The following is a 15,465-nucleotide window of genomic DNA, read 5'->3' on the forward strand; positions in this document are numbered from 1 at the left end:
TATTGATGATTGCAATAAACCAAGACCGTATCCCAAATCAGAGGAGGGGTTTGTAAGCTCTAAGGTCGTTTTAAAACCAGGTATGTAACAATATTGTATGACGTCACCAAAAGAAGCCACACCTCCTTCATCAGCTGAAGTTGTGGTATTTAGCAACCACCGGTCTGTAAGGATAGCGCATGCACGAACTATGTTCTATCGTGAGGATATGAATAATTCATGAGATGTTGCTTTACCATCGTACGGAAAAAAGGTTTGCATAAGTCATAAGGTGCACTTGTATTCCTGTTGAGGGCGGCATTAATCGTACTACGCTAGAGTTTAACTCTATACCGATACTACACAAAACAAAAATAAACACTAAATACGATTTTCAAAATTAGGTTAAGTTTATTATGAATTGGATTTTTATGTAATATTTGTACAAAATAACCAAGTTATGGAATGGCTAGATTAAATTAAATTTGTTTTTAATATAAAAGTATGGCTTATATAACCCATTCTCATTTTTCTATCAATATTGTACAACTTAAGTGTATACAGTTACGTAATTCAGAAAACATTTTATAAAGTACAACAAAATGTCACTTAAAATATACTAGCTGTAGTAGAAACTAAAAAATTAACTGAAAATTCAAAATAAAACATTGATTTGCTTATTTCAAAATACCAATGAATGAAGACCTCAACTTTCAAAATGACAGATACTGTAAAAAAAAAAAAAAAATCAGTTATACAATTCTCCTGTTAATTGGTATGATTGTTTTTCAAACTAATAACACATATAATGGATCTTCTGGACTGTCAATCTTAACAACTGACCAATCAGATCAGAGCCAGGAATGCGCGTGGGTCTAAAAGCATGTGTTACCCCACAAACGCACGTGTTTGTGTATGTTTGAACTTAGCAACAGTATCCAAGGGGCGGGGCTTAGCGAAAAAGTCCATTAATTAAAATAAGCAAATTTAAAGAATTATATTTTTCAAGTTTACAACCTCAACACAAAAAGTACATTTAAATTGATATATAATGCTGTTTATTGTGATAAATCAATTACCAGATTTAAATAATTCTATTTTTAATAACTTCTTTTCTATACTGCTATTCTTTATAGTTGTTTCTATACTATACATCCCTGTTTTTATAAGTAGTTTTAAATTTACGATCAAAATATATCACATAATGATAAACGTCCACTAATGTCTGTTTGATATAATATGTAGTATGTATACCAACATCATTAATTCAACATGTAAATTCCAGTCCATATTTCATCTGGTAACAAAAAATATAGTTGTCTTGTCAAAGAAAACACTATAGAGAAAATACAAAAACTTATATTATCATAAACGGTAAATAACATGTTTAAATACAATGTATCAATTTATAATTTTCTTAAAGTAATTACATAAAAAGAATAAAGAAAAAAGTTTGATCATACAATTTCTGTAACTAATTATATCATTGTTTTCTTCAGATACTTGGCTCTGGAAACATTATGATTATTTAGTTCATTACGGAGCAGTTGATAATTTTCCAAAATGTGGAGTTAATATTGAAGTTGACCTACGATGACCTCACATAATTATCTCACAACCTCTCATGACCTCAGATGATACACACAGTATATCCCAACTGCGTCACCCGAGGTCATGATCTCAGATGACACACAGTATATCTTAATTGCATGTCACCTGAGGTCATGACCTCAGATGACACATACAGTATATCACAACTGTGTCACCTGAGGGCGTGTTCCCTGAGGTCATGACATCAGATGACACATACAGTATATTACAACTGTGTCACCTGAGGTCATGACCTCAGATGACACACAGTATATCCCAACTGTCAGTGAGTTAACTAGATTAAGAGGTTGAGCATATTGTGAGCAACCAAAAATAATATTGAGACAGCTAATTAGCATACTCTATTATAGTCCTAGAAGTTAGAACATAGGCCTGTATGAAATCAATTCCAGATATTGCGCATTTGAACATGTTTATTTATCTATAAATTATTATTCGTTGTGTTGTGTTGTGTATTAAATACTTCACAGTCATGTCCTCATAATTCTCTTTACCATATACATAACAAAATAGTAGATCATAGTGAAAAAAGCCCTGCCATCCACTCAGCACCAAGCCCGAGTATTCACTGACATCAATCTAGCACGCATCTCATTTGCATATATTAACAGATAATTTATGCACATACTATTGCTAGAAAAGACAGTAAATTTTTGGAAGGCATAATAAACGCAAATCACAAAATTCTGTACGGGAAACTAATATGGGGACTAATCCCAGGCTTAATAGCGCTTGCAGCATAATATTTGGGAGACATAGGATAATTTCATCAACTTCACTCTCCCACTCCCCCCACACTATCCCAACGGGATTCGATGACACTTAGTCAGAGGCTGTGTTGGTCTGAAAGCTGAAATAGAAATTTCAAACAAATTCTAAAGAAGCATGACAGATGATAAACGTTATATATCTTTTGTACGGTCCAAGCTAATTTTCATGTAGCACACTACACCTTTAAATTAGTATATTTTTCAAGCTCCAACATATTGATGTATAGGCAAAAATGATTTATAATTCGTATACATTATATTTTACACATCCTGTGTGTTAACTAATCACTGTTAAATGAAAGACACTGCCATTTGGTGAAGTTAAACACAATATGTTTTAGGCTAGGTTTGATTAATAAACAGAGGGCAGTGTTGGGGTTGTTAATTACAGTATACCTATACATACAGTATATGACACTGATTAGCATAGATCCATATGTGGTTACATGCAAATGTACATAGACATCTGTGATCACAGACACATGTGCACAAATAACTGTGATCACAAATACATGTAGTCACAGATATAGATACATGCGATCACTGACACATGATCATAGATACTTGTGATGACAAACACATATGCATAAACACCTGTGATAACAGACACATGTGGTCACAAATGTTCACACAGATACATGTGCATAGATACCTATGATTACAAACGCATGTGGTCACATATATAGACACATGTGATCACAAACACATATGCATAGACACTAGCTGTGATAACAGACAAATGTGGTCAAGGATGCATATGCATAGACACCTGTGATAACAGACATATGTGGTCGCAAACAAATGTTCATACAGACATGTGCATAGACACTTGTGATCAGCGAGAGACACATGTATACACCCCTGTAACTAAGTTTTAACTAAAATTTTGTCCATAGCTACGCAAGCTTATAATTTCACCTTTTGAATTTCTCTACTATCTCTCTAGGGTTGCAATAAGTTACATCATATTGGTAAAAACTAAAGAAAGCTATGTAAAGCAATGTTAATTGAAATATATATAAGGGTCGTTCAAAATTATCAACATATTCACAAGTGTACAAACAGTACGCTAGAGGGCAGGGGGTAGACAAATTTGTACACTTTTACATATGCATAACAATGTTGATTCAAAATAACAGGCAATATGTAAAATAATAGTAAAATAACATTCACTTTTAAGCAACCAAGTACATTGCTTTAGTTGGAAAACTGAAAATAGTTTTGCAAAATAAACATATTTTTTGTACACTTTCAGAGGGGAGGGAGGGGGTACCGAAGAAGAGTACTGTTTGTACACTTGTGAAAATGTTGATAATTGTGAACTACTCTAAATTAAAATGATCTTTACTTAAAATAATGTACTATATAGCTGTTATTGACAAAGATTACAATATACTTATTATAAATTGTATTTCAGTTAATGTACAATCCTATTAAACATAATACTTCTCTAAATTTCCTTAAACTTTGTAAAGCACATTTTGTAAACGGAGCAGCTTTAAAACATAGTATTTGAATTCTATTGTAGTTGTATTTCCTTGAAAGAGAGGCAAAGACGAATGGCTCTGGAAGACTTCTTGATGCACGCTAAGAACATGAGCTAGAGTACATATATGTGATTGAGTTGAAATGAATAGAATAAATTACTGAAATAATAGCATTAAAAAGTATACAGTATATTAAAGCATGAAAATATTATCCCCTTTTTTTAAAACAAATGTGTTTGCAGTCATGATGCAAATATCATTGCAAAAAAAAAAGTATAATAATTGTTTCAGAATATAAAAAAGTAAATATATGACATCACCAGCAAAAATTCTAAGCAAAATGTATCAAAAAAAAAATTCAAAAAAAAGTAAAATAAAAATATCAATAATAAGAATGTTATGTACTACATAATTATGATGAGTTAAAACACCAGTTTCATACTCTGCAAATTTATTTTCTAAAAGTTATATGATATATAAAAAAGTTTTCAATCGGAAAAATAAAGAATTAGCTTGATATAAAAAATATGAAAATAATTATGTTGGCTTACATTCATAAAGTTTTAAGGCTAATCTTTAGATTATAATTTCTATAAAAGTTTACAATAAATTTTTTTGCAATTTTTTTTTTGTAATTATAATAACATAATATAATATATTGTGAAAATATTTACCAGTAGTATGCTATTAACATAAGACCATGAGTAAATAATTTAATTTTATAAAAGCCCTTTTGATACATTCAAGAATCATCTTTGTATCATTGACTGTTTCAATGATACGTTGGAAATTGTTAGTACTTCAGAGACTTATGTTCAATGTTATGTTTTGGCTGCTTCTTTCGACTTTAAGGATGCTCTCACACGATACAACTCTGACTGGCCCTCTTCTTCAGGAATGGCTTCTCCAGGAATTTTTAGTTTCTCGTCCTTCTAATAAATAGAAAAAATAAAAATAAGGTGAAGAATGGATTAAAGATTTTATCATAAAAAGTTTTGAAAAGTTTTATATATCATTGAAGTTTATACTTTTCTTAATTTATTCAAAGAACAAAAACTATAATTGAATTATTATAATAATAAACTTATTCCTTTTATCGCCTAAAAAACATTGAAACACTTCATATGATTTTTTAATCATAGAAGTTTATCATACTTAAAAAAGGTCTTTGAATCGTTTTATCTGGTTTACTTACTATTGTTGTAGAACTGTTTTGATCGTTAATAAACCAAACACAATGAATGGCCTGACGAAGTCATGTTGATAACATCGACGAAAGCTCGCACTAAGTAAGCATCGATTGTGTCTGGTTTATTAACGACCAAAACTGTTCTACAATAATATGATCACACACTACATTACCTGTTTTAAAATTTCCTGTCGTTCCTGTAATTTTATCTCGAGACTTGTTCGTTTTGCTTTTTTCTCTGCATCCAATTCTGCTTTAGATTTTTGGTGTTTTCGTTGCGTCATAACTCTTGCTAACTCAGGCTTTAAAACATCTCTCCCACTAGATAAAAGATAATGAATTATAATAATTGGACTCTTATATTCCATCATTACAGCTTCATATACACCATAATGGTACACCTTACTTACAAAGTAATAACATTTTACAAAGTATTGGAGACATTCAATTACAAAAACACACACAATAATCACCAAAACATAATCATTAAAATACATATAATTTTCATTCTGAAAGAAATAAAAACGGACATTGGAAGAATGTAATTTTTTGCTATTGTGTTATGCTTCAAGGGCCTTAATTTGGGATAAACTACTTCCAGGAGATCTGGTTAATAATAATAATAACAATAATACTACTACTAATAATAATAATAAAATAATAATAATGGTCAACTTTTTTAACACATCAAATTGTATTTTGCCAAAACGTGGTAACATCCATAGCCAACTAACTTCATTTTTTCCTACTGTACCACGCAGAATACTATATCGATGCTATGTTTGTGAAATGACGATTTGGAGTAATATTACATTCAAAGTTTTTAAGTAGGTTACAGTACATGGTATTTGTGTACTTTATCAAACTGATATCAATCCTGTTGAATGAAAACACGCTAATGATGTTAACTGATGTAACACGCATAGAACGATCCTGGAATATTTAGACAATGTAATTAGTTGATGATAGGACGACTAACATTGTTGTGATATAATGTAGGGCTGTTTGATCTGAAAAAATGTTTCTATGATGTTTGAAACTGCATATGGTAACACTATGGTATAGACCTATATAAGTTGTATGGACAATAAATGGCATTTTTGCCTTGAAAGAAAAAAAAAACTTTAGGGAAACACAATAATACAGTAGTAAATTCATGCAAATAGCTTTTAGAAGTGTTGGAAACAGTGCCAATTTTTGTAAGACTCCCACAACCTGTGGTAGACCTCGGACCCCTGCCAAGTACAAACTGTTCCAATACTCTCGAGATTCTAGAGGTCTACCACCCACCATATAAAAGGTTATTGACTGGAATTTTGCTGCCCTGGTGGAAATAACCTGGGTTTATCCTTGGTTTAAAAGTATGAGTGAAATAATAATATTGTAAATTATAACTTTACCTATGTTTTAATTCAAAATGAAGGTCTTTGTGCATTCTTGATCCCTTGACGGGGTTCGGTAGTGGTTTCGCTTGAATAAGCACTGGATTATCGTCTGCTGGTAAAAACGCACGATTCACTGGTGACGTTGGTTGGCCATCGTCAGATGAGCTATCTCTACCTGTCTTATTTACTACAATTAAAAATTAAAAACAAGCAACAAAATTACATTAGTGACATAAGATATATCTTGATATATTTTAAAATTATATGGAGATAAAATAGACAATCTCATTTTTTACGGTCTAATTTTCTTTGTTTTGTTGTTGGTTTATACATATGAATTATAATGACTGTATTATTAATACGACTACTATCATTATATTTACTCAAATATTACATAAATATAGAACAAATCTATCTTCCAACCTATAGTTTTGAGTTTTTTGCAAAAATATAACATACTGCCCTCTCTAGGCAAAATGTGAGACAGATAAGGAAGTATAACAATACTGTATGGTAATTGACTTGAAAGAGTAAACAGTTTGACAATGATTGTAATTTTAATAAGGGTTAAAATTAATACTTATTAAAAAATTATGAATGAACTTTATATAAGATGCCCAAAATATGAAAATGGTATTGGCATAGGTAATCATTTTTTTTTGTAGATTGACAAACAATAAATATTACACACTAAATATTATTAATAATTGTATATGTATTTTTATTTATTAAATAATACCAATAATAAATTTGTTTATCAATGTAATCTTTAAAATAAAAAAATGTTATATAATAAGATGTACAAAATATGAAAATAGTACTGGCATAGGTAATCATTTTTTTTAATATTGATAAACAGTATCTCTTACACACTAAATAATAATTGAATAAAATTGAATGAAAAATTATAATACATAAATACAATCCTTAACCCTTTGAACCTGAAAGGCCGGAAAAGCGCCTGTGTGCTTACGCTGCAATAACCCTAAAGGCCGTTATACCAGCTTTGCGGGTCAGATGACATTATTCGGGGTAACCACCTGACGTAATCTTGGGAATATCATTCCCAAGTCGTTCTGACAGCCTCGTACGTGTTGATTTTTTTGAAAAAACAAATTTATATTGAATAATTTGACAATAAATGCCAACGTGCTTTATGATTGATACTTTATAACTCCCAAGAAAATATTGATGATGACGATTATCCAGGAAGTGATTTGGAAAGTGAAAGTGAGGTAAACAGTATAGGAGCCCTAGGCCAGGCCGATCACGATAGTAGTGGTAGTGATGATAGTTGTGCGTCAGGTTGATGGATGGCTATGGTAGCGGTACAGGGAATAGGAGGTGGTGGTGATGATTGTAATACAAAAAAAGCATATTTTGTCCAAATAACTCACTGTGAGGGTGCCGCAAGATGTAAATAATGAAGGGTTCAAAGGGTTAAAATAAAGAATATTGTGGAGAAGATACATGTGTACAATGATGTAATGTAATTTTAAAGAATAATAAGCATTGAACATATAATAGGAGCATATGGATGGTTTTAGCATCATTGAATTTTCCTTAAGATATATAATTATGATTAACATACACTGATGATGATAGGGAACCCCTTCCTCGTTTAGTATATCTTCATCATTGAGGTCATAATCAGGAGGTGGAGGTGGTTCCTGTGGAGGTGGAACTGAAATGAAGTGATAGAATATGTTGCAGTTAAAATCTGAACAAGTGTCAAACAAAATGTTGTTGACAACAACAATGATGCGAAACATTTAAAAATGAATGATACAACATTAGTTAAAAATGGAAAAAAATAAATAAATAAAAAAAAAACATATATGTTTACTTTCTGAAATTAAATGCAAAATATTAAAATTAATAAACATGTTTTGAATCAGCTTAAAAGCATAGGTTGCCATGGCGACCTCCTGCTTTGGATTGAAACTAGAAAACAACAGTGATAGTAACAGGTTGTCTGTATGAGATATTTAGCTGCAAAAAAACACTAGGCTATCAAACACAAACTTGTGTAGTTTTTGTATGCAAACCATCCATACAGCAAAAATATAGTTTTAAAAAAACCAATATTTTTATTGGGCTAAATACTGTTAATGACAGATTTATCAAAATTCATCATATATAAATGCTCACAAAACAAGAATTAATTATTTTGAATGGTGGTGTATATAGAGTAGTATGTGTAACTAAAGGAATCAAAAGAGATTTTCCCACCGATATTGTGATAAATATTTTGCACTGGAGAAAACAATTATGATACTGTGTTAGGTTTTCAACACACAGAATGCACAAGTAGAAAAAAAAAAATAGTAATGGTATGTTAGTTTGTCACACTGAACATGAATCATTTATTTGCCATTGTGTTTATGTGACCCTCTCTTGGAAAAACAAGATCTTGTCTCCTAAAATGAAAAATGACATTATTAGATATTTGTAATCTAGGGTTCAAAAACTTATAATTGATGCACAACTTGTTAAAAACAGATAACAAATGGTGATGATATGATAAGTTATTTTTTCAGTCCAACATGCATTAAGATGGACAATACATGAGAATTTTGGCTGATTTGACGACTTTCGTTTTTGATAAACAGTGCCTGGATTTCCCAGAGTCGGTCACATATATAGTAGTTGCACAAATAAACGAGCCAAAAGATATTTTCCTACTGATACTGTGATAAATATTTTACACTGGAGATAAAAAAAAAAAACATGTTAGGTTTTCAACATACTAAATGCGCACGTTTAAGAAAAATAGTAACAGTATGTTAGTTTCCAACAACGATTAACAAATAATATAGTCTTGAACTTTAGAATCAGATAAAAATATACTTAAAATCTACTTGACGACATCATTCTTATGAAGTAAATTTTATGATCGCCTAACCATCTATTAAAATGCCATTGAGCAGCTGAAAATTCACCACTCAAAAGAAGAGAGCTTTATGTTACCATGGAAATGTTTACGTGATAAATCTCTGTAGGTTGTGTTCAGTAAAACTGAAGATAATATAGTGGATAACAAGATATTATATTAAATTTTAAGCGTAATTACCGAAAAATGGCACAAAACAATCTATTTTAACTAAAAATTAAGATAGATGAGGTGAATTGGCTTACAAGTTGTGTTTTCATATTCAACAAACAATGTTAGCATTTTCCCCTCATAATGCTAACACTTTATACATTTATTATATAAAACATCATTAACATAATATACCCTTGCGATAGTTAAGTGCCTTGCAAGTGGATATATAAGGTCTATGACTGTGCACAGAAAGTAACATTTTTTTTTTTGGTGATGTCTAAGCAATACTTTATAAAATAATAATACAAAATATTAAACAATTTAGGAAATGATAGCAATTAGTTGACACTATATGTATAATTTACATCTTGTCTTGTCAAACATATCTTCCGATTAAACGTTCATTAGCATGTTGACTCATTTCAAATTTCTTGTCCCTTCTGTCTCAAGGATTACTTAGTATTTTACCTGTCAATTGGAACATGAATAATCATTTTGGTTAATCAACCTGGATTGGTGAGTGAGGAGGAAGGCTTTTGGATAACAAATCGTTTAATCTTGCTCTCTAATACCACTACTCTCAGGTTTAAACAAAAACCATTTGTTTTATCTTGAATTTCAGGTCAATTTGTTCTCACAATGCTGAGATGGCTTGAACTCTACTGGTATATTTTGCTTTCTATAATCTCTGATGACATGCAATTAAAATATTTTATAAAAACTGAAAGTTAATCAATTGGTGAAAAAAACTGTGATGTTTCGATGAATATTTCTGCTTTCTGAGAAGAATGTAAATAGAGTTAAAGTGTTGGGCTTCATATAAAAAGGTTGTGGGTTCGAGGCTATAATTGATTATTTGTTGAGCAGAAACTAAGCTAAATTGTGAGAAAAATTGTCAAGTTTCAATGAATATCTCTGAAAAGAAAAATCATTTGCCTAAATTTATTGTACATTAGGAAGAATGTGGTGCAAATGTAAAGTGCCAGGTTTCCAATAAAAAGGTTGTAGGTTCAAGATAAAAGCTGATAAGCTGTTTGTATCCTGGAGAAAACCACTTAATCTATTTTCTTGCTTTCCACTCTGGAGCATAAGTGGGTACTGAAGTTTAAAAGCCAATGCTTTGATAACTACTGTATCTAGCGTCAACATTATGAAATGCTTCCCAGGGGAGCCGAGTAATGTGTTGGATCCAATGATTGCCTCGTAATTATGTGTAAGTGCTTAGAGGTATAGGCAGGATATAGGACTGACACATTATTATTATAGCATTCTTTGACACTCATTCATTATCCAGCCATTTTAAAGTGGCAGTACATATTAAAGCCAATCATAAAAAAGGGAGATCAGGATGGTTTCATTTTATGAACAGGCAGCAGTATTTTAATGTTAATTTTTCTTCAATCTTTTCAATTACCTATTGTGACTTTTTAATTATTTCTAAATATTATAATGACTATTTTTGTAAGACTTCTAGATATTAGGTGGTGTTAGTCATTGTGAAGCACCTTGATCATTTCGTGAAGGCGCTACATAAATCATATTATTAAATTGTACGTACTTCATTGATATGTTGCTCTTATTATTATTATTATTATTATAGGTTGTTAAATAAAAATAGTCTTATTTACCATACATAGCTTTCAAACATTCCATATTGCTTTATAATAAATGATATTTCATGGTCATTTTTTTTTTATCATTCAATAATCACTTTTAGCTTAGGCTTATAAATTGTGACCTTGAATTGAATGATTTATTTCTCGATATTTTGAATATCGAGAAATTGTACAAATGAAAATGTATAATTTTGATTATTTCCGTAGATAACATCTTGACAAGTCATCATGTACAAATCTGTCAGTAAGACAAGGAAATTATTACAGTGATTTCTTATCAAATGTTTAAAAAAAAAACCGCAAATGGCAGAATTAAGTATTATATCCGACGCATTGACAACAAAACAATTTACAGAAATCTAAGTGTCCTTGTCGTTAAGCCAATAACTACGACAATAGCGGCAGCAACAGCAGTCATGACAATAATATTCTGATCTAGAAATCAATATTAAATAGTATCTCTGCAATTGGTACAATTTCTAAATTTGTATCTATTTGTATATCTCTGAGGATTCTTTCAACACAGACAAAATCAATCATTTCTAATCAAACCTGCATTTTGTCCAGAATTATGATTTTTTTTTTTCTATGTACTGTAACTCAGGACCTTATTGAAAATGTATTTCATTTCAAGGTCTTCTGTTTGTTGTACATTTAATATGATATTCTGAATAAATATTTTGCAAATAAATATATAAAAAAAATAAAAAGAAATGTAATGCTATCTGGTAAGTTACCGGGTTAGATAAAATTTTAAGTACTGTACCATATCCTGACATTTTAAAATGTTTAATAGTTGTTTTTATGCCGGTTTTGTTGTCTGTCCATTGAAATAAGTTTTTTTCAGTTTCTGTGACAAGTTCTATAGTTCTCACTCCCTAATAGTAGGGAGTCCCTGGAATACTCAAAGAACTGAATACAATAGTGCAACAACAATATTAACTAAAACACATGAATCTTACAATTAAATTAACAATTCATGACAAGTCTTTTCTCAGATGTATAGAAATTGCAATCAAGTAATAAAAAAATGATTATCTTATAAATTCATAAAAAGATGGCAATATCCAAATAATACCGCTTGAAACCTCCAATCATACAATTGGTGTAGTTGTAAAAATTAAAATTCAATTATTAAAGCAATTATTCTTAAAGTCCAATTTAAAAAAAACCTGATTTATAACTTGAGGGAAGATGAATCAGCGAACAAGCAGAGTACATCAAAATCTAGACTTAAGTTCACGAACTCATCAAACCAATGTATCACATCTAAATCCGAAGATAAACACAAAACGAACATAAAGTGACAGTGTTTGGACCACTTCATTATTCATTCAAAGATGATGATAATTACAAAATACAGATACAAAGACAGCTCCATATCCATAAAACTTCTGAAAGATGCAAGCTTGTAAAACAATGACCTTCGTCATTAACAGCGATCGATCGTAGTGACAACAAATCCAGTGTGAAGTACTAAAAGTATGACGAGGGCACTGCTTAATTATGATTTTGAAAAATCGCTGTCAATTTAGCATTAGGAGTATTATGGACAATCCCTTGAACATTATTAATAGCCCAACCTGTTAGCTAAGTATTAAAATAAATCTAGTAAAACACAAGTACACTGGTCACTTAATAGCAGGCTTAGGAATAAAATGATCATAAGTTGGCAAAGGTCAAAAACATTGCTTACTGGGATATATTGATTAATTTTTTAGATGTATAACAACAGTTTGATGATGAATTTTCTGAGTTCACTTTTGTTGCGTCAAGGTTCTCTGAGTTGATCAATTATGTAAGCGTAAATATTACATCAGTGAATGGTCCTTGGCACGATTCCATAGAGATTTCCAGGGGACAATTTGAACACGACGGACCATTTTTTAAAAACAATCTGCTCAGAGTGTGACTGGCAACCACCAGACGGCATCATGGTAAACATTTGCAGAGTGGAGATTAGATCGATCCAGCTTGTGCCTGCCTTAATCATGTATTTTTTTCGCATTTTTCCCATCATACAGGCCGGGACCCCCCGCCCCCAAACCACCTTCCCCATTGTCTGAAGGTCATCTGACCAAAAATAATAATTTGATTACCATTCCATAATATTGTGGTCTAAATAGCACAATCTTGGCAATACTATGCCATAAAGACCCTCAATGTGAACCCTACACTGGGACTTATTATTCTGGGAGCCTGACAGAGGCTCTGTCAACCCCTTGGTTCGGACGACCCTGTTAAACATGTCGGAACGCCTGTTGGCAAATTTCCACACCCATAACTGCCCGGAGGAAAAACATTTTTTGGAGGAGGGTGGCTCTAAAGTAATTTTGATAGGGTTCTGGCCAACAGTACCAACATCAACACAAAATCATTTATTATTAAGCCTATATAACTTAGTTGTTCCTTGGGAAGATAAACTGACTAGAGCAATACACATGTGTGCCTGATGGCGGTACATCATCAGATAATGCTTGGAACATATAATTTATGTCATTTACTAATGCTATTTCTTTTTATAATAACAATAATTTGCTATTTATATAGCGCATATTGCAAGAAACTACCTCTATGCGGAACCATTCACAAAAACAGCCCCAAATGGTGAAGATAATCAATATAATTTAACGAGAACACCTGTAGTCCCGTATTAGAGGAACAATTCAAGGGACTGCACCAGAGCTGGTTTTTCTTAATATTCTTTACCAGCGCAAATTTCTTTTTTATAGTTTGAGGAACTATTAATAATAACAGCCCCAAATGGTTAAGATAATTAATATAATTCAATGAGACAATCTAAGGTTAGAGGAACAATAAGAAGGGGCAGCCCCAGAGGGTTAAGATAATGAATATCAAGTTATAAGGGACTGCATTATTGCCTAGCTCTAGGGAAATCACTTGTAAAAATAAAGTCTGAGGATTTACGACAATGAATATTAATATAAATTGTAATGTACAGGTACATACATATCAATCAAAAAATTTGTAGAACTACTTGAATAAATGCATTACTGCATATTCAAAATTAAGAATACTGATATTAAAGATGTATAGTTCCCTGAAAAAGACAGGAAATAATTAAAAAATAATTTTTGAAATTAACTTGCTCATTTTGCAATAACAAACAAATTATAAGTTTTATTATAATTATAATAAAACTAATAGAACACAGTGAATGGAAGTGTTAATATTTTGCTATAAAATTATGGGTCAACTTGTGTAAATATTTTTAAATACTCTAATTTCTATTCAAGTTGATAATTTTTATGTTATTTCAAAATGAACAAGTTAATTTAAAAAAAAATAACTTTTATGATTTTATTGGTATTTTGCATAGACAATACATCGTTAAGGAGGAAAAATATACTTAAACAAATATTGAGTACCCTATTAAAAGATCAAATTTAGGAGTTTCGAGTATCTTGCTTTGATTTATGGACCTAAGGTAAAACTCAAAGATGCTGTAGCTGAAGGCCCTGTCGGCCGCAATTTAGTAATTTTGAATGCTTAAGGCCCGTAATCGAACTTCAGCCTCATATTCTGTAAAAGCTACATCAGATTTTTTTCCCCTAACGGATGTGTTGGGTTCTTCTTTGAGAAAGCTTTCTCTGATGGTAATCTGAATAGACCTAATAACAAGTAGGCTTCTACAGATTTGAAATAAAAAATAAAGCATATTTTCATGCCAAAAATATCTGTCAGGGTCACTGGACGTTAATGTTGTTGGTGACTGGTAATAGAACTTGTCATATCTTCCTTTCTTTGTGCAAGTGTACCTGTGGGCGATGTACCTTTCTTGAATCAGAGTAAAACTAGATATATTTTTCTATCATATTGACCTTGTTTCTTACGCCTAACCAAATATTGTTACCTGCTCTTGTGTCGTCCATACAACAACTCCCTGGTAATAGTAATCCTGTAGGAGTATTTTCAAACCAAACAAGAAGTTACAGGCATAATCGTGACAAAAACGCTATATTTTTTTTTTTTATCAGCCATACAAAAGTTTGTTCAACTGAATAGTTTGGCACACAATCAGTATTTTCTGTGTGATTTCACTTATCCTATATCCACAAAATGCCATGGCTTTAAAGCCTCCAAACATTTTGCCTGTAAAAAAAATCTTGGGTCTACACATAATAAAAACTCTGATAAAGTTTTTATTTTTAATTTGCTATGTCAATTTTAGCTGAACTAAGACTACCAATCTTTTGGCGTTTGTCGATCGGTTGGTAACAGACTTAATTCTAGATCTTGGTGACCCTTACTTCACATTGGCAGAGTGTTGTGTTTTGGCCTTCACTTTATTGAAAAAATATTCATCGAATGGTTATTAATTTTAGTTTCTTTAAATATATATTTTTTTAAATGTTATTTTT

General features: G+C 31.2%; 1 protein-coding gene across 6 annotated transcripts in view; it reads right to left on the bottom strand.

Moving 5' to 3' along the window:
- Nucleotides 1-370: 370 nt before the first annotated feature.
- The window catches only part of LOC117103879 (cytokinesis protein 3-like), a 56,218-nt gene continuing 41,123 nt past the window's right edge, over nucleotides 371-15,465 (bottom strand). For all 6 annotated transcript variants that reach the window (XM_033244498.1, XM_033244495.1, XM_033244497.1 and 3 more), the window contains 4 exons: nucleotides 8,013-8,105; nucleotides 6,437-6,608; nucleotides 5,210-5,357; nucleotides 371-4,779 (listed from right to left, as the gene is read on the bottom strand). In XM_033244498.1, the coding sequence (XP_033100389.1) occupies nucleotides 4,669-4,779; nucleotides 5,210-5,357; nucleotides 6,437-6,608; nucleotides 8,013-8,105 (524 nt within the window). In that variant the 3' untranslated portion in view covers nucleotides 371-4,668. The remainder of the gene's footprint in view (nucleotides 4,780-5,209; nucleotides 5,358-6,436; nucleotides 6,609-8,012; nucleotides 8,106-15,465) is intronic.

The sequence above is a fragment of the Anneissia japonica genome, unplaced genomic scaffold (genome assembly GCF_011630105.1).
Source record: "Anneissia japonica isolate Jap-2015-1 unplaced genomic scaffold, ASM1163010v1 scaffold1810_len1271414_cov176, whole genome shotgun sequence".
NCBI lineage: Eukaryota > Metazoa > Echinodermata > Crinoidea > Comatulida > Comatulidae > Anneissia > Anneissia japonica.